Raw genomic sequence first — 21,194 nt, 5'->3', positions numbered from 1 at the left:
GTTTGCGAATCTGGTTTTGCACATAGCAAAGAGGTTGCTGATGAAGTCAATCTCCTTCATGTTTTACTGAATGTAATGAACTTTTCTAAGCTTGTCTTTCTGTAATTTCTTGAGAGAAAAGACATTGTGAGAAAGCTTGAGAAAAAGCCAAGAGTTGAAAAAGGCTGAGAGATACACTTGAGAGAAAAGCCTAGAGTTGTTTACTGATTTCTTTAGGTTGGTTAAGTGTCTTGTATCTTGTACCTGTAAGGTATCCCTTTCTTAGTTGGGGTAGCACTAAGAGGTATAGTTAGGTATTAGCATAGCCAATGTCAAGTTAGGTTAGAACTTGAGTGTGAAAGGATTGGGTCAATCCTGTGTTATTGGTGTATGTAATTCTGCTGCGTTCTGTTTTCTGATATTCATGAGACAAAAATAAATTGTCTCATAAATTTCCGCTGCTGAGTTCAAACAGAATCAAATCTGCAAAGTTATTTAAAAAGGGTAATAACAGCAACTTAAAAGGAAGGCATAGATTCAACCCCCCTTCTCTAAGTCTACCACAACCTTCAATATGTTTTTCATTCTCATTTATTTATTTTTTTAATTATTTACAAACAAAAAAACCACAAGAAAAGACAAAGTGTAGCCATTAATGCAAATCAAAAAATGAAAAAAAAATAAAAATGCAGTTTTGTATAATTCTAATATAAATAACCTATGTCTTTTTTAAAAATAAATAAATTTAAAATCTATTTATAATATGTTCTCTAAAATATTTTTAATATAACATTTATTAAAATATACTATATAGTATAAATAATCTACCTCTCCGCGCATTGCGCGGGTCTCATTCTAGTTTTACTCAATTTTCGAAACTTGATATTCAATTTGAGAATTTCATATTGAATGTATTATAATGATCAATTTTTAAATTTAAATGGATTAATATTCTTTTTTAGAAATCAACTTGAAAAAATATTATTGATCCATCGATGTTTCTTCTTTTGAAGTTAGTTTTAGTTTTTCTATGACAACTACATTAATTGAAAGAATTTTTTGAACTATGAACATCATTAAGACCTAATTGTATGAGATATAAATTTTTAAATGATCATTTAGTGATATATGTAGATAAAAAGATATTTCAATTGTATTGTTAAGAAAAAAATTATTCAATTTTTTTAAAATATAAAACTTAAAAAAAATAAAATTTTAAATTATATGTTATTATTTAAATTAGTGTTTTAGTATTTTAATTTGATAAATAGATATTTTAAAGATTGATCATATTCTATTATAATAATAATAATAATAATAATAATAATAATAATAATAATAATAATAATAATAATAATAGTTATAGTTATAGTTATGCTACACGTGCATAAAAAATAATCATTCGTAAGAATATATATTTAAATACAAAATATATATTAAAAATGAGTTAAAAAACACATACATTTATACATAGTAATTTGGTAGCTAATTTTTTATGTACATATAACTTTTTTATAAAAATTATTATCGTATTATATATATTTTGTCCTACTATCAAAATTTTCTGGATCCCTCGCTGAATTTACATGGTTGACATGTATGTTGAAATTGAAACTTCAGCTTGTATTTCTGAGATTCTAGGCAAAGATAAGCTACAGAGGAACTCGGTGATGGTCATCCGTTTTGATATAGTATCAAGAAAAGTAGTATTACACAGTACTTTGTTATATTTCCTTAAACCAAGTTTCATATGGGGTGAGGTAAGATTGATGAAATGGGCTCCACTCTTACTCAATGTGAATGGTCATTTTCTTTCTATTTGTACTTGATGAAACGTAACTTACTGGTGTGGTTTTGAGAACCAAATAACTGGTGCATTTTTATAAATTTATCGTTTAATTTTTTTATTTTTATTTTTATACAAACTGTACTTATAATTTAACTGTTTCTGTATCTTGGACTCTTGGTGCAGGAGGCGGAGTGGTGCTTCTTTATGCTTCTAAATATGACGATGTTAAATTAGTTGTCAACATCTCTGGACGCTGTGATCTGAAGATAGGAGTTGAAGAAAGACTTGGAAAAGGTTATATGAAAAGAATTAAGAAGGACGGTTTCATTGATGTGAAGAATCGGTCAGGTAACTTGTCAATTGATCATGCTGTTTCAATTCCTCTAAGATTGGATGAGGTAGTGAGAGATATTTAACAAAAAATTCAGTGTCCATAAATTTCTCATTATCCTACGTAGGTACATGATTATGTTTCATCTTTATGATTATATGAATATGAGGGAATTTGCTATTGCAGTAAGTTTTAATCACCCTTCTGCCACTTGTTGCACATTCTTTGGTTCATAAATTTGTGTGTTGAATTTACATGGTCTCTGTTTAAAAAATAAAAAAATTATAAAGCAGAGGCAATGAAATGTAGGATAATGACTAAAAATCAGAGAGGCAGCTTGCAAGGTTAAATATCTTATGTGACAAATAAAAAATTGTTTCATTTTGATTCCCCCTAATCAAGTGGTGAATTCATTGCAGAATGTAACCAAGGACGGACATGGGGGGCGAGTGGCGGCCTCGGCCCCAACTTTTTTTAATAGTAATAAGTTATTATGTATAATTTAATTTTTTTAAAAAATTATTTATTATTTTTTCTAATATAAATAAAAGTTCAGTCTAATTTAAATATTAATAATTTTTAATATCTACAAAGTAAGTAACAATATTAAAGAAATCTGAAAAAGATATTATTACTAATATTTTTTAATTAAATAAAAAATTTTAAATCTCATAAAGTGAATTCTTTTTCTTCTTGTGGCCGTCTTTTTTTATTTATTTGGTATTAATTTTCTCTGTTTCAACTGCTACAATTAAGAGATCTTTTTCAACTATGAATATTGTGAAAAATAACTTAGAAATAAAATAAAAGATAAATTTCTTGCTAATTATCTTTTAGTTATATTAAAAAGAAAATTACTGAAAAATTTGACACAAATTCTATTATTGGTGAATTTTATGATACGAAGATTCGACCACTTCGTTAATAAAAAGTATATACATATTTTTTTTTACTTTAAAATATATTCTCTGTTGGTATATTTTTGTAATACATCTTATATTATATAATTTTTTTACATAATTTTTAATATTATATGTGTTTTTGGCCCCCTCGTAATATCATTTCTGCATCTGTCTCTGAATGTAACAAAAACATAATCTACCGTGCAAAGAACATAGAGGAGTTATTTCGAGTAGACAAATTATGAATGAGTGTGATATATATAATTCCGTACGTGAAAGATGATTTTGCTTGGAAGGTTATACTGCAAATAAAAATTAGTAGTAATGGTATGAAATTAACCCTAACACATAGATGTAGCTAATCTGAAATCACATAATGTATGACAGGGTCCTTACAGTTCATGGTTCTTCAGACACTGTTATTCCTGTTCAAGATGCATTGGAGTTTGCCAAGATTATACCAAACCACAAGTTACATATCATAGAAGGTGCTAATCATTTATACACTAATCATCAAGATGAGTTAACCTCAGTTGTCGTGAACTTCATAAAGGAAAACTTGCACCAAGATAGTGGTGCTGATAGCTAGGTATGCTCGCCCCAAGGTATGGATCTTTCCATAGATCTGTATAAGGTACTTAACACGCTTCCTTCTCTCTTACATTTACATCTATCTTTCTGTAATCTTGGAAAGGTATCATCACTTGTTTCTGATCCTATTGTTCCTCTCATAAATCTCACACGTCTCCAACTCCTCAGTCTTGTATGGAATGATCTTAATCAACATTCATCAGTCCTACATGCTTTTCAGAACTCCACTTCCATCAAAGTCCTTAACATCTCAGGCAACCATCTAAATTCTGTGCTGCCAATCGTTAGCCAAGTTTCACAATTTTTTAAGCCGAGTTTGTTTTAGAGTAATATTACAGTACTTGATCCTTTGAGAAACCTGACCTCCATTAAGAACCTCTATCTTTTATATAATCCCAATTTAACTTGGTTGTCATAATGGTTTGCTCATTTTGATGAAGGTTATAAAAAAGATAGAGGTCTTTAATGGAGATCAGGTTTCTCAAAAGATCAAGGACTGTAATATTACTCTTTGAAACAAACTCAGCTTAAAAAGATTGTAAAACTAAACTAACTATTGGCAACACAGAGTTTAGATGGTTGCCTGAGATGTCAAAGACTTTGATGAAAGTGGTGCTCTGAAAAACATGTAGGACTGATGAATGTTGATTTAAGCTCATTCCATGCAAGACTGAGGGGTTGGAGACGAGTGAGATTTGTGAGAGGAACAATAGGATTAGCCAGTGATGACACATTTCCAAAATTACAGAAAGGTAGATATAAATGTAAGAGAAAAGGAAGCGTGTTAAGTACCTTCTACAGATCTATGAAAAGATCCATACCTTGGGGCGAGCCAGTAACGTTGGTGGAAGTAAGTAAGATCTGCGACGCAAGTTGGTGAGGTTGCTAATACTGCCGCTAGGAATAGCCGTTGCATAGGCAGTCCCGTTTTATTCGTTATGTTTGCACAAGACCTGAAGAAAATAAATGAGATATGTTCTTAATCACAATTCACAAAGTTCTAAAACTGAAGAAAATAAAGAAGCATTTAGTTAGTGATCTTCCAAATACAATTAAAGATTGTAAGTCAGCACTTCTACATTACTAAAACAACCTTTTAAAACCCCTGGAGCTGAATAATAAAATACTTTGAACTTGGAAAGACCAAAAGAGCAACTCATATGTGACATTCAACCAATATTTCACCAAAACACAAATGTATAAACATGAGTGCATTCTATCTCTCACCAGACCAGATCCATCGTTATTTGGAAGCTTAAATGTGACATTTCATTTGTAAGAAGAAGAAGGTCAGTATTCTAACTTGTAAGAAGCAAATTATCTCTGCAACACCGCCAATGGCAGGATCTCAGATCTCTGCGTTCTTTTCACCGGTATCGTCAACTTGCCGCCACAGCAGCAACACAACTCACAACTCACCTCCGCCGCTGCATCAACAACCATTATCACCTTTCGCATATTGTTCTTCATCTCTGCTGCTCGATGGAAGCAGATCCGGAGCCTCTGCCACCATCTTCTGTTTTTTTGCTAGACGCTCTCCCAACTGGAACACCGACCACCGCCATTCTTTATCTTCTCTACGGATTACTGCTTCCAACACCAATGAGCTCCTTCTACTTCTGCCTCAATCACAGAAGGAGAGAATATAAAGAAGAGAGAGAGAGATAAAAGAAATCAAGTACTCAAATCTGCTACGTTATTTCATAGAAAGCAACATTGCATGTGCGAGGAAATTTCACGGAAATTTCTTGCATGATAACAATAGACTTTCACGGAAATTGTAAATAATATTCTCTAATTGCTCCTTCTCCCTATGGTTTGGTCTTGTCTTTCTTCATTTGGTGGCGGCATCCTTTCATTATTATGCAGGATTGGCTTCTCCATTTCCGGTGGAAGAATCATTATTTGTTGGCATCTTATTCTTTTTTCCCGCGTGAGGTACTAGCTAGCGGAAGTAAAATAAAATTAAGTAAAATAAAATTAATTCTTTATACTTTCTAGTAAGTACTTCTTTTCATTACAAGATGAAATTCATACAATTTTCCGGAGAAATTTTTGACATGAGCGTATGTTTTGCCAATGAATTGCTTTTCAAAAGAAACGAGACGATAAAAATGTATTGGTTATTAATTTATATTACATGCTATATTATACCTTCAATAATGTATTTTATTATGTAACTAAATATATTAATTTTGCTTTAATTTCTTCCTTTAGAAGAAAAACAACTTTAACCAATTTGGGTTGTATCGATTCAGTAATTAGTTAACTCATGTTTAAATAAGTGTTAAAAATTTGAATTTTATATTATACATGCAATAATTTATTAGAGAAAGACAATTTCTTAAATAATTTTTAAATTAGTAACGAATAAATCTAAATCTAAATATTTTAATTAGTATAATATTTATAAAATGATAATTTAATTAGTATAATATTTTAATTATTTTATAAATTATATATAATATAAATATAATTGGTCATTTTATATTATATAATTATCTGTTATTTTATATTTAAAAAAATTAAATTTTAACTCTTATATCATTTTAAAAGATTATATTTTATTATAATATTTTTAAGTGAATTCTACTCTACTCTTTTTAAAATAAAGGGTAAATTATCCCTTGTGATATATATAGTGATTATTTATAAATTATTCTTCTACCAAAGCTTCAAGATTTACGTTATCTTCTCTTTTCTTTTCAATTGACGCGATGTTTTTCTTGAAACTTGATAGCAGTGTCATTTTCATAATCCCCACCAAATACACCTAGTCTTATCCAATATTAAAACCATAATTCCTCTCAAATTCAATCGCCATTTCCAATCAATTAGGTTAGGATTTTAAACTTGTTCATATGCTTTCAATCTCCAATTTCAATGAGCACATCTATTAGTTTTTCAACTCTCTCCTTCCTAAGATTTTTTTCCTAATATTTTTCTTAAAGTTAAGTCGGATCAACAATGATACTCCTCTTCAGATAACCAACCCTCATAGTCTTGTATAACTATATAACAAACACAAATCAAAATATTAGTTAGTCATAAAAACAATGAGTCATAATTACCATTTTAAGATTTTTATTATCTGAATAATGATTGAAAAATAATTTAAGAGCAATTAAAGAGAAAAAATAAAAAATAAAATACCTTGGTGTCTTCTTTCACGCACCAATTACCATCATTTTTAACTAATATATCACAAATTTCTATAAATTTTTTAGCGATCGTATTAGAGATAGCAATTAATTTTGACGATCTTATTCAAACTTTAGAACTCTGGTTGAAAGATAATTTATCAATAATCAATGTATATGCCACAAGGGGTAATTTACCATTTATTTTAGAGAGGGCATGGTAGAGTTCACCTTATTTAAAGTTCCAGTAATGATTCTTTAGATGTTAATGAGTCAAAGGATGATTTTTAACAAATTTTTAAAAATTATTTATTATTCTGTTTTGAATTTATAAATTTATAAAAATGTAGATTTTTTAAAATTTGAACTAAAACACAAAATTTAAATTTATGTTCTTATTCGTTTTAATTTTTTGATATTTTATTTGAATCTAAATAGAAGATATTTTTTTATTGACATTTATGTTTTAAAATTAAACCCTAAACTCTATATTCTATACCTTAAACAAGAATAAATAAACAATTAACTTAAAAATAAAAAATGTCAATAAACTGTATAAGTAATAAATCGAATCAAGCTAGTTTAATTTACTATATGTATATTATTACTCTATAATAGTAAATCAATTTGATTTGATTTGCTACTCAACATGATGTATCCGATTCATTTAATTTAATTTATATGTAAATATTATAAATTCAATCAAATTGATTCGATTTACATCATAGTGTTTGAAACAGAAGTGTAATAGAAATTGATTTAGGCGCAATTTTAAACCTTAAACTACTTTTTCACGTAAATTATCCTAAAATTTTCATCCAAAATTTATTAAGAGCCTGGTTTCAATAACCAATGAATATTTTTCAATAAAATCAAGACTACGTCATATACAATTTCAATGAAAAGAGACAAAAGAAAAAAGGAAAAAAGGTGTACATCTTGCAAAACTTTTGTTCTTCAACCAAATGCACATTTCCGTGACATGATTCGCAATGGATCAAACTCTGGTAATCAAATTTTAATAATAATAATTGCACTAATAAGCATTTATACATAAGAAAAAATCTTGCAAAATTGTGAATTTGTTTATCACATGTGTGTGGTGTATGTGATGGTGTCAGCAAGATCAAGCAAGAAGAATTAATAAACAAGTCTTGCTTAGCTTGGTGTCCAACATTTCAAATCTAAAGAAAAATAAAAAATAAAAAATAAAAATCGAAGTGTATGTTTAGCTGGAATAAATGCATCACAGTTTACTACATTATAAGGCTGAACATCATAATTACTCAAAATTTTTTAAACTAGGGTTGGTAATGGTATGAATCAACCTGTCAATTTAATTGTTTCGATTCATTCTTTTTTTTTCTAATATAGGAGGAGTAGTTGTTGTGTAATGGTACACAATTAATAAAGATCTGATGAAGAAATTCATCATCAATGCATGGCCCTAGTCTCCGTCATAATTCTCTATCTTCCAATTAATGCACTAGCATGATTTTATGTTAAACTTTAGTTAAGTATGGCTAAACCGATTGAGTCATCACAATTTTTTATTTTTAACAAATAGAGAATAATTACCCAAATGGAGCTCGCAAACAATTTCTTTAGATACTTGAACCTTTCCTATTCAAATGAATGTCATTTACTTTGTAAGATATACATAGTAATAATTAATTAGTTATTATTTTATTATTGTACCCAGAGCCCCTTAAATAAAGTGAGTTGGTTTTATTGGTAGGAAAACTTAGTAGAGATTTCGAGAATATATGGTCCCCTCAATTTTATTTTATTTTGTTTAAAAAAATAAGTTCCATATGTATAGAAATAACTTCCATATGTATAAAAAAATAAACTAACAAAATATTTATAAGATTTTTTCAGTCCATTTTTAATACGCACATAAATATTTTAGTGGATATCTTATTCTCTTGTATGTGTTGGGTATCATACATATTATTAATAGATAGTATCTCATTGGTGCTGTCACCATCATCTATATTTATTGGCTCTCGAGTCTTTAGATTTGAAGCATTTTTAGAGATAAATGCTTATTTAATACTTAGACATAGTCGACACTCTTGTTCACACGTATATATACGTACACAATTGAACATATTATTAAAAACAAAAGCGATCAATTTTTTGTTTGAAACCAAAAGAATTCAATACCCTAAAGTAAAGCAACAAAATAAACAGATACAATAAAAAAACAAAACAAAACATAAAAATTATCAATTTACTGTTATTGTTGACAATGCTATCAACAAAGAAAAAGATTAATACCATTTTATTTTTTTTAACTTAAAAACGTCTTTTTTTTATATAGAAAAATTCTCCACATACAAGCATTTTTTTATACAAGTCTTTACAAGTGCACCTTCTTCTTATTTTTGCGCACGTTCTTCTTCTTCTTTCTCTTCCTCTTCTCTTTTCTTTAGTTTATTGTCTTCTCTTTCTCCTTCTTCAACCATTACTGTACGTTTTCACTGCACTTTCTTCTTCTTCTTGCTGCAGATTCTTCTTTCTCTTCCTCTTCTTCTTCTTTTCTTTCGTTTCTTGCTTTCACTTTCTTCTTTTTCAACCGTTACTGCACGTTTTCACTGCACATTCTTCTTCTTCTTGCTGCACATTCTTCTTTTTCTTATTATTCTTCTTCTTCTTTTCTTTCGTTTCTTACCTTCTCTTTCTCCTTCTTCATTTACGTGCTTTTCTCTCTATTTTCTTTCTTCGTTATTCTCGATTTCCATTGTTTTTTGACATCAAACTCTGAAATCGTTTTTGAAGAAGAAGAAGCAGCAGAAGATGAGGAGGAGAAAGAGAAAGAGTTTTGAATTATGCATAAGGTGTACTTCAACGAATTTTGGATGTATTTCTTAAATCCTTTGGGTGTAGTTTTTAAAATCATTTGAGTGTATTTCTGTAATTCTTTGGGTGAATTGCTGTAACCGTTTGGGTGTATTTCTGTAATCGTTTGAGTGTATTTTTGAAGTTCCATTATCTTCAAATTTGGCAAGAAACTCGTTTTCATGGAGGAAGAAGAAGAATAGTCGTTTATAATGCATAGTGAGTAACGCTCTTTGAAAACAGGAAGTAGTAGAATAGTGTAATGTGTGTTTTTTTGTTGGGCTTGTACCAACTTGTAAGACTTGTAAGTCAAAAAGACTTGTATGTGTAGCAGACCTCCTTTATATAATCTCAACACCTATTTTTTTATTGTTGACAAATCTGTCATTGCGTTCTAACCAAATATTATAAATCACTGCAAAAAAATCCAATCCCACATTTTCCTGCTCATCTTTTCTATTAGATATATTAGTCCAACTCTCAATAAATTCTTTGATGATTCCCAAGATAGTCCAAACTCCATTAAAACACGTACCACACCGGCTATATAAACTCACAAAAGAAATAAATAATAAATAAATTCTATCTTCTTTTTACATAGAAGACATATATTGTCACTCTGATGAAAAACGTTTACTCTACTCAACCTCTCTCTTTTTTTTTCCCACGGTATCTCCCATTCCAATAGGTCAAGAACTAATCCATTGCAGTACTAAGCTCCATTTAAGGGTTTGTCGCTGGCCAATGGATTGCTGCATGCACAAGGCGAGATTCGAACTCCCAACACTTACTTAAGCGGACTAGTGAGCTAACCACTAGACTAATCCAACTTGATTTACTCAACCTCTCTTTAATTTTCACCCTGCTCACTAAATCTCCTGTTTTCTATGTTTTTGTTGGCCTAGTATACAGCCCACGTCATAAGGTTCAATTTTTGGTGCTCAAATTTCTATTTTGCCCTAACATTTGATGAGTTACGGCATCTTTATCATTCTCACTACTAATTAATTAAGCAAGGTTCCTTTCATAATCTTTTGGCCAAGTATCACACATCTATTGGTGAGTCAACAATTGGCCACCACTTCTTGTGCCACCATAGACCTGGCCATATAAATATACACCAATGCATAATGAAATATTTGGTAGTTGGCTTTTACTGTCCATATAACATTTTTTAAGAACAAAATACATACGAACGGGCAAGATGTAAACCTATGCTCATGTCCTTTTAGATCACTTTTCCAAAAGAATTGATAAAAGGCAAACCTTCTAGCCTAAGTTATTCACAATGATTGATCTTTTACTCATATTGTCATAATTTGAATTCAATTTACAAGTTTTCTGGTAGTGTAGATGATTTATAAATACTTCTATAAATTTCTTATGAGCTCAAAGGTATACCTTAACAACAATTTGAAGCAATTCATCCCATTAAAATAAACCTTTAAGATACCCAACTAAAAGGCAATTCGGCTTGGCAATCCAAAATTTAATCTCTTTTTTTTTTTTTTTAAACAACACTACTCAAACCCATTACCTTTCACCAGAAGAACCTGTATCGTAGTTTTCTTTTTCCTAACCACACTATTGACATTGACGTTATAATAATGTTGGCTATGATTAAAAGACCAAAGGGAGAGATGTGATTCTAGCTTATGATAATCGATATGAATTTCTTGGCTCGGAACTTTAGTATTTTCCATTACTAACAAACAAGAAAATCAACGGGAGATAAATGAAAAAATGAAAAAGTGAAGCCAAAGTTACTTCTTCTTTCCAGCTTTTCCTTCTTTTCTCCTTATAATTTCATCAGCATATTTGATACCCTTACCTTTGTATGGTTCCGGGGGTCTCCATCTACGAATTGAAGCAGCAAACTGGCCAATATCAGATTTGTCATATCCGCTGATTGTGATTCTGGTGTTGTCTTCTACCTTCACTTTCAGGCCATCAGGAATTGTCATCTTAACAGGATGAGAGAATCCAAGATTCAGCACTATCTCTTTTCCTTCTACCGTGGCACGATACCCAACACCGACCAGTTGAAGTTTCTTTTCGAAACCTTTAGAAACTCCAACAACCAGGTTGTCTGTTAGCGTCCTGATCACATTCATTCATTTAGTTAAATTCTCCTAAGAAAAGCATATCCTAATTACTAGGTCGTCTAGTCAACACTTAATTACAAAGCATACCCTAATTACTAAGTCGTCTAGTCAACACTTAATTACAAAGCATACCCTACCAATGTTTTCTTGTCATAGTTCATAAGAATTTAACATCTACATATGAGTAAAAAATTTTATAAATTTACCACCATAAGGCGCAAGCATAGAAAACAAAACATTTGTTTACTACTAATAGATTAAATCTTGTAGCAAGAGTTGTTCCTAAGTCCCAAATACAAGAGGGATCAGTAAAATGAATACCTAAAAAGTCCATGCATTTGATTGGCCCTTCTACTTTCGACTGCCTTCCTAACCCTTAGAGCGCCTGATTCCTGCGTCTCAACGATCACTTCACGAGGATAAGTTAATCCAAGTTCTCCCAGGGGACCTTTTACCCGTATATCCTGCCCTTCTAATTTGATTGTAACATTGGATGGCACTTCAATTGGTTGCTTCCCAATTCGTGACTCCTTACACTCTGTAGTCATTTTACGGAAGCCAACATTTCTCGCAGTAAGAGTTGAAACTCTGAGCTTATTTTGCTCACCAAAAACGGTAGTCTTCAAATTGCTGAAATAGGATAGCACATGACCAGTGAGGTTTTGCAATTTCAAACAGAAGTAAAGTGCAATGTCCTACTAGAAGACAACACAAGCTTCACATAATAACAATAGTAATAATAACAATAACAGGAAGAATCTATTAACTATGTAAAACTTTTTGGAGGATTTCATGTTGAACTCCTCTTCAAGCTTTCACATGTAGCTCTAACAATATAAAAAACATATTCAGATATGTACCAACATTCCTCAAATGCTACCCTTCTCCTCACAAGCATTTCATCGAATACCAAGAATGCATCTTTCTTTCATTGACATCCAAAAACATGAATTATCACAGTATTGTCTACAATTATGGTCATCTTGATAACCAGACTCAGTTAACTCAAAACCCACTAATTTCCCCAAGTATGAACATAATTCGTCGACCCAAGCTTGTACAAGAAGTAAAAGCAAAACTATATCTACATGTTGAAGCAATGAGAGAGAGTTCAGAAAAATTGGGCAGAGTCAAAGTTTGAGACTGTGTGCTCCTATGATAAGAGAAGCTGAATTTCCAGAATGGATGAGTTTTGAATTCATTGTAATTCAACATTTCAAACCATATAATCAGCATCATTGAACAACAGTAGAAATGCGAAATTGCAGCACAGCAAATTATTATTTGCTTGAAGAGGAACTGAATTCGCAAAGAGGAAACAAGAAATAGTAATAGTAAGAGATAAAGGTAAATTTTTTTTACCTGATTTGAAGAGAAGAGGTAACCGAGGACGCCATTGTTAGGACTCAGAAGCTTGTGCTTCTTCTTCCACCAAGTGAAAAGCCTTATCCAAATAGCTAGCGACTGTTATTTGCTATGACGGATGGGTAATTTAGTAATTACACCTTCCGAACCAGAATTGAAATGGGTTCCATTAAACAGGCCACAAAAAGAAGCCCAACTTCGATAAATTTTTTGGTCCTAGGCCCAAAATAATCCTCATTTTTTTTAATTTTTTAAAATTGAATTATATATTTTTTTTAAACTTATTGCTATTGGTTTCTAATTAATTTAGTGTTGTTATTATTATTTTTTTCTTCTTCGTTTACAACCATTGAATTTGAGACTTGAGTCTAGGAAAAGTTTGGCAATGAATCATGTGTGTAAGCTTTATCTATTTTAGTTAAGAGAGCATGGAAAATATTTTCCTAGCGAGATATTTTAGGATAAAAATTAAAAAATATGGAATATCTTAGTAAACTAACTTAGTGTCAGAGATCCGTAAAAAGAGAAAGGAAACATGGCATCACCAAACCAAAGGATGTGGATACATCAAGCAGTCTTAAAAAAATAATAATTACATAGACAAAACATGATAAAATAAAAATAGAAAATTAGTGGGATTTTTTTATTTAAATAAATATTAAAAAATATTTTTAAAAAAAATATGAATTTAAAATTGTGTCAAAATATGTATCAAAATATGTTGGATTTATTTTATATGAATCGCTTATGAAATGAATTTTAACATTCAAAAAATAAAAATTGAAATGCATTTTACATATCGACATACGAAATAGATTTAGTAAATTTTGGTATTACTTTAAATTTATGTGTATTTTGAAAAATTAATATCTTTTATATTTATTTAAATAAAAAAGCTAAACTAGTGGTTTACCATTAAATAAATAAAGTTTGAAGAAGCTCTTCCACCACATTGACCACTCATAAGTTGAGGCAAGTTTTTGTAGCTCAAATGGCAAACACTCTTTCTTTTGCATATGGAGTCTTGTCAACCTGTTCTGCTTTTTCTACCAAGTCACTTTCCTTTGTTGTTGTAGTTATTATATTTGCTAACTTTCTGAGATTATTCTATTTTATTAGAGATTATTTCCTCAGTTAAATCAACCAATTATAGAAATTATTTCAGTTAGAACACTCTAGTGATTCATTGATAATAATTCAGTTAAATACCAATGTTCTATTAGACTTGCATTGTCCACATCATTCTTGTATATATGAACTTATATAAATATACTAAATTAATATATTAGTACATGCATGTTCATATTCTTTAATCTAATTAACAAAGTCTATAATGTGTTAACTAACTAGAGAGATCCTATTAATATAGATGCACTTAGATAGATGCCATAGCCTTATAGGTTTCTCATGATAAAATCTATGATATAAAGGGTTATATAAAATTGGGTAAGTTATGATAACTTTTCCTAATGGTAGATGATTAGATTTTCAATGCTATATGAGGTCCATGTTTCAAGAGTATCAAAGTGTGTATTATATATATGGAAGATTTTCAAGTGTACCGTCATATCGGTGTATCAGTGATTTTTAACCGTTAATTTTAATTATATATATTATATATATTTATTATAATTAAGATCAACGATTAAAAATTACTGAAACACCGATACGACGGTACACTTGAAAATTTAATTTTCCTATATATATATGGCTCTGGAAACAGCAACCTTTATGCTATAAAGCATGTCAAGTCCTTCTATCTTCACATTTTTTTTTCTGATTTTCTTTCTTTGACTTCTCTCCATCTGCTGATAAATTGGTGTCAAAGTGATGATGATGATGATGTGTGTACTTTGCTCTTTTTCATCACATGCATGCCAGAATATATTGTTGCTGCTGCACACTGATGAATGAGGATATTATGAAGAATATATATATATATAGGTAGTTTGTGAGTTGTTCACCATTTTCTATACACAATCCTTCTTCATTATTGTGTCACATATTTTTGTTAAAAGTTTTAATTTATTTAGTTTGCAAGAATTGCCTTTTCTTTCTGGAAAGATGCTTTGTTGAGAGAGATATTATCTGCTTTAATTCTTTTGTTTCTAAAGAACATATCATAGTTGGTCAAAGCTTTATTAAAAAAGAATATATATCTAGATTAGTTATTTAGTCTTAGCTAGGTCCATATTAAATTTATGTAGTTAAAAGATCAGGCTTCTTTTGGATTAACTTTTTGATAAGGACTGCAGCAACAAGCATAAACCAAACTTTAAGGGGCAATAATGAAAAGGATTTTGAATTTTTGGTGCATTTGCCAATATAAAATTATGCTGATGACTATCCTTAAAATTGTGCAGTGATGTTGATAGCAGCAGAAATTATGCAATGTATGTCATAGGCACAAACATCCGCTCTTAAACATAATCATAATACCTTTTTCTAATTCAAGAAAGATCATGTTTTTCTTTTTGTTTTTCAAATATAAGTATACCCTTTGACACATTAAAAGAACTAAAATTTTAACAAGAATTTTATTGTCAAAATAACCTGACAATAATATAATCATTTATATTAACTATCTCCTCTTTTCGTTTCAAAATAATTATCATTTTAACTTTTTTGACATGTTAAAACACTAATGTATCTAAATCTATTTAACATTTAGTAGCATTGACTTTTAAATGCATAAAAAAGTTAAAGCTACAATTATTTATATAAAATTTAATTTTAATGTACTATTAGTGTTAAATAATTTTACATGTGCATTTAATTACGCAATGACACATCAGTAAAAATAACTACTTTTTACATTGACCGTGTGAATGATCATCTAAAAGAACAACCTTTTACACCGTCAGTGCATCAAAATTAAATTTTTATTTTAAAATAGATGAAATATATGGTTTAACCACCACTGTATTTTGGACAAAAATTCTAGTTAAAATTTTCTAATTTTGTATGATTGGTCTGCATAAGAAACTCTACATAGAATGCTTGGAAGTACATGATTGCAGATTTTAAATTGAAGATGATATCTATAAATTAAGTGGAGACACCCACCCCATGCAGCATCCTTAGAGAATGTCCTACACAACAACATATGCAGGTAGTTATCATTTTGTGTTGTGTCACAAACAAAAGAGAGAAAGCTGAAAAGCAAAATACATGGTGGTCCATTTTCAATGAAGAGAGAAGCAGACACAAAGTGAGGGACTGTGCCTCAAAATTGGGATCCACTTCCCACGCCTCAAATATTATTATTAACTATTTTATTATTGTTACTTCTGCATGCTATCTTTTTTTTTTTTTAATTCCAAGACCTTAATAACACTTTTCTTTTTAATTATTTTTTTTCAGCCTATAACTGTTTAAAAGAGACCCTTCATACATCAACTTTGATGCTATATTCCATTCACTTCATCATTCTCTCTCACAAACTGGGTTTGAATTTAGTGCTACTTCAAAGTCCAAACTTCAAAAAACAAAGGGACTTGAATTGCTTGTTCATATTTTTTGTCTAAGACTTAAAAAAACTAACAATGTCTGTAAGTAACTATTCTCTATTGTTTCTCTTTTGTGACACATATAAACACAGAATGGTTAGCATTTGTGACTGAGATTGTTGCATGGATCTGCAGAATATGGTAGAGGTGAGAGTTCCAAATCTTGATTGTGAGGGATGTGCTTCAAAATTGAAGAGAGCTCTCTACAAGCTCAAAGGTACATTATATTTTTTTCCCAACCTACCTTTTTTGTTTATATCTTTTATTTTTATATATATGTAGACATATATACATATGTGCCAGAGGAACAGTTTTTATGTTAAGTTATTCTAAAAAAAATCCCATGTGGAATGTTTGTGTTACAAGTTGGCAAGTGAACAAGTACAAGCAAGTATTAGAAAGCCAAGATTTTAGGCTTCTGCATATGCATTGAACTATTATCATCTGACACATACAATTTCCCCATTCTTTTTTGTCCATGCCATAAAGATTTAATAAACTTTTTAACAAATTCATTTTATGTTGGTTGTAATATGCTGAAAAATTTAAATATGGTAATGTTATTAGTGTATATACTAAAAAATGAGTCTGATGGTGTAAAACACCTGAATATAAAACACCTGAATATTGAAGAAAGTGATCTACCAACAAACATATTTCTATATAAATATTTTTTGATCTAAAGATTTATCTGTTTATAACTGCATATTTCACCAGTGAAATTCATCTAAATTTTGTTTTTGATATTGGAATAGTAACGGTGTTTTTTCAAAATGTGGGTTGATAGGGTGTTATTCTCAAATGTGAAACCGTTTAATTAAATAAACAAAAATTAGACCGTCCGATTTGTAAGAATTACAGAAATTGGATCGTCCAATTTGTGAGGATACAGAGATCGGATCGAGGGATTTGTGAAATCGGACCAAAAGATTTGTGAGAGAATAGAAATCGGAGGGATTTCTGTTAAAAAAAATAAAAAAAATTTGAAATATAGAAATCGGACCATCTGATTTGTGTATTTTCCACACTTTTAAAAAACACCAAAAAATTTTATCACTCTGTGAAACATCATTTTTGCCTCCATATAGAAAATAAAAAGTGATGTAATGGTTTATTACATTTGTTTTTAGAATGCTGAATTTTGAAATGTGGTACATTTGCACATAATAGGAGTAGATGAGGTAGAAGTGGAAATGGAGGCACAAAAGATAACAGTTAAAGGGTATGGATTAGAAGAGAAGAAGGTTTTGAAGGCAATAAAACGTGCAGGGAAGGTAGCAGAACCATGGCCATTCCTAGCAGGGCATTCTCATTTTGCATCATTCTATAAGTACCCTACTTACATTGTTAACCATTACTACAATGATGCATACAAGAGTGAAGCTACAAATGGAGTTCACACTTTCTTCCATACACCTTCTCTTTATTCTGTTGCTGTGGCCTCTGATGAGGCCTTTGCTTCACTCTTCAGTGATGATAACCCTCATGCATGCTCCATTATGTAAGACATGTTCATATATCATATCATATGAGTCATGTTTTTCCACAATCATCAAGGTTTTTTTTTTTTGTCTGTTTTTAATTATTATTTGTTCATTTTTTTTAATTATTATTTGCTTCATGTTTTTCCACAATTCGAATTTATAATTTTTTTTAAAGTATCTTTTTAATATTTTTTTTACAAACGCAATGATGTGTCATAATATATCAAACACATCTTAGATGATTAACATAATTAATTGAGTTTTTATATTTTAAATGACGACTACTCGTATTAGAACAATAATAAGTAGTTGTGTTAGAGTAATAATAAGTAGTTGAGAGTTAATAGTTGGTAGCTAAATATTTATGAAATTAATTTGAAATATCCTTATAAATAACATGACTCTTTATCATGTAAACAACAACTTTAATACATATCCTTTATTTTCTTATCTCTATTTTTCTTGTTAACTCCAAGAAAAATATCTTTATATAAAAATGATAATTAAGATGTGCAAAGTACTACATTAGATATGTCAAATTATAGGTTTATATTAAAGGATAATTGCTTACAAAAATGGTATATAAGGGTTAATAAACAATTGATACCTCATTTAGTAAATTCAAATTTTCCCACCTAGTTATGTACTTATGTTCAATACTGATTACTGATACATCATATATTTCAATATTTCATAGATTACATTATTTTTCTTGAATCCCTGTCATACTGCCACTGACACAAAGCAAAATTGACACAAAGTGACACATCATTATGTCAATTGAAATTCCATTATTGACCATGGCATTGGCAAATTGATAATAAAAAATCTTGGTATCTGACTCAGTTACTGGGGGCATGTACATTTTTTAACTGTTTTTTTTTTTCACATTTGGAAACATAGGAAATGTTAAAGTTACAAGATGATTTATGAGAATTTAGAAATGTCCAACATAACTTTTGTTTCCTATTTCTTGCTGAGACAAATTCCACCTACTTTGTTTTAGTGATGACTGCTATTCAAAGTTGAACATCACATGTGGGGAAAGCCACATGAATTTGAAGCAAAATAAGAAAGAACATCACATATGGGCCCTGCTTTCTTCTATGCAACTGTAGATTTGATCTTATTCTTATATCACCCTTGTTGACCACCATTATAGTCAGATATCCATCATGCTCATACAGAAAATATCATTTCATTTTTCTCAATAAATTTGTTAAACCACTAAACTCTTTGACAAACTAATTTTTATATACTTAAAAATCAATATAATATATTTTTGAAATACATAAATAAAAATTCTTCAATTACATAAAGGGGCGGAACTACCTATAAAGAAAGGGGGCAATCGTCGCCCCTAATTTTAATTTTTTACATGTAAATTATATGTAAATTTCAGTTTAGCCTCTCTTAAATTTTATTTTAATCTTATTTTATTGTGTAAATATTTTCGATTCCTCTAATATTTTATCTAGCTCCGCCTCTGATTACATAATTATTGATGTTCGATTTCAGTAGAATTTAAAGTAAATAATTCTTATTATATGTTATTATGATTTAATGGTTTGGTCAATAAAATATACTATTATATTTTATATACATATAATTTGTATCTATATTTACTAGAATTTGGATATATAAATTAATATAATTTATACTTATATTTTTTTGAGTTTACACACATAAATTAATAAAATTTATTTGTTAAAAATAATTTAGTATTTATACTAATTAAATAATAACAAAAAAATACTGAAAATGATTGGTCTCCAAGAATTTCTCAAAACATTTTTCTTGGATTTCATTATGAAATTTATTATTACCACCAATTGGATTGGTAGTTACTGTTGTACTATAGATGTAGGGTAGTAGAAGTGTCTTTTACATAAATAATTCCATTTCGACTTTTTGAGTAAAGAGAATATTGATTTAGAAAAGGAGCAGCAGAAAAATTAAATAATGGTACCTTCCAATTGTTGCCCTAAATAACTTGACCCACCAATACACTGTAATTTCAACTTCGAACCATTGAATTTGAATGAACCATTAATTTATTCAACCACTTTTCTCTACACAAACAATATATATGAACCACTTTTCTTATTTTTATTATATTACTATCATTTAATTAAATATATATTTTCGTTTCTTCATGTAAAAGTTGTAATTGAACAAGTAAATAAAAGTTCAACAGACATATAACTCATAAGTTGTATAATTCCACAACAAATTTATATATGAATATTCATTGATTATATATAGATATGCTCGATCTAGTGAACTTACAAAAAGATATTATCTCAAATTCCTTTTTCATATTAGAAAGATAAGAGAAAGTCATAAAAAAATGTGTGTATATTTAAATTATATAGAATGATATAATATAAAAAAGTTTGTGCTAAGAGAATGGAAACAATAAAGATGTAATATTTTATAATAAATATTTAGATATTGTTTTACTCGATTTTTTGGTACTGTTTGACAGAATATCGAATTGACTTTGTATCAAGATCTTAATTTGAGGAGCAGATAACCAGATACGACTCTTTTGAAAAAGAGTGAACTTGATTCAGAAATTATTTGTCGAAGTGACTTACGTTAAAATTATTAGTGACAAATTTATGATAAATAAAGTAAAATAAATAAATAAATGAGTAAAAAAAAGCTTTAAATCAATAAATATAAAATTGAATTGGAAAGGAAATAGAATAGCAACAAAATGTAAAAAATGAAAGAAAAATGAATCAAATATAAACGACAAATTAAAATAAAGTAGTTAACTTTTAACACTTACATGCACTTGTATTTCATATTTTTCTATTACGTCATTGAAATTTTAAAATTGAGAAGTGTTTATAAATTTAAGTGATGATTTAGTATTGTTGATTGAAGCTTTTTTTTTCTTCTAAATTTTTTTTATTTATAGATTTTAAAGATAAACCTGCTCTTAAAAGATCTTGATTACTATCTTGGTTCCTTTTTTTTTTTTTTTCAGGCCATGATTTTATCTTAATCCTGAAGAATTTTCATATAGTACTCCTACGTTTTTTTTATTCTTCAAGTCTCACATTCTTTGTATCGTATCTGTTTTTGACCATGTAATGTTGATACAACTTTTTGACTTATTTTGAGCTATTAGCCTTTCGATTTTG

General features: G+C 29.3%; 2 protein-coding genes and 1 long non-coding RNA gene across 4 annotated transcripts; 1 reads left to right on the top strand and 2 right to left on the bottom strand.

Moving 5' to 3' along the window:
• Positions 1-3,240: 3,240 nt before the first annotated feature.
• On the bottom strand, positions 3,241-5,689 carry LOC112802857 (uncharacterized). Of its 2 annotated transcripts, XR_011881581.1 has the most exons (3): positions 5,630-5,644; positions 4,896-5,537; positions 3,241-4,545 (listed from the first exon to the last, which is right to left on the bottom strand). It is a non-coding gene; the product is annotated as an uncharacterized lncRNA (long non-coding RNA). The 2 variants fall into 2 exon arrangements; XR_003202555.2 differs by having other exon boundaries at positions 4,896-5,689.
• Positions 5,690-11,225: 5,536 nt separating this feature from the next.
• Positions 11,226-13,183, bottom strand: LOC112802855 (large ribosomal subunit protein uL6c). The gene is made up of 3 exons (XM_025846232.3): positions 13,044-13,183; positions 12,003-12,311; positions 11,226-11,676 (listed from the first exon to the last, which is right to left on the bottom strand). Exons 1-3 carry the CDS (start codon positions 13,076-13,078, stop codon positions 11,340-11,342), a joined length of 681 nt encoding a protein of 226 aa, XP_025702017.1. The 5' UTR covers positions 13,079-13,183; the 3' UTR covers positions 11,226-11,339.
• A 3,260-nt stretch (positions 13,184-16,443) lies between these two features.
• LOC112799868 (heavy metal-associated isoprenylated plant protein 31) lies at positions 16,444-18,107 on the top strand. The gene is made up of 3 exons (XM_025841862.3): positions 16,444-16,597; positions 16,691-16,772; positions 17,726-18,107. The coding sequence occupies exons 1-3, from the start codon at positions 16,592-16,594 to the stop codon at positions 18,058-18,060; spliced, it is 423 nt and encodes a 140-aa protein (XP_025697647.1). The 5' UTR covers positions 16,444-16,591; the 3' UTR covers positions 18,061-18,107.
• The last annotated feature ends 3,087 nt before the right edge of the window (positions 18,108-21,194 follow it).

The sequence above is a fragment of the Arachis hypogaea genome, chromosome 5 (genome assembly GCF_003086295.3).
Source record: "Arachis hypogaea cultivar Tifrunner chromosome 5, arahy.Tifrunner.gnm2.J5K5, whole genome shotgun sequence".
NCBI lineage: Eukaryota > Viridiplantae > Streptophyta > Magnoliopsida > Fabales > Fabaceae > Arachis > Arachis hypogaea.
Note: the sequence above shows the minus strand (reverse complement) of the source record. Positions and strands in the feature narration are given on the sequence as shown.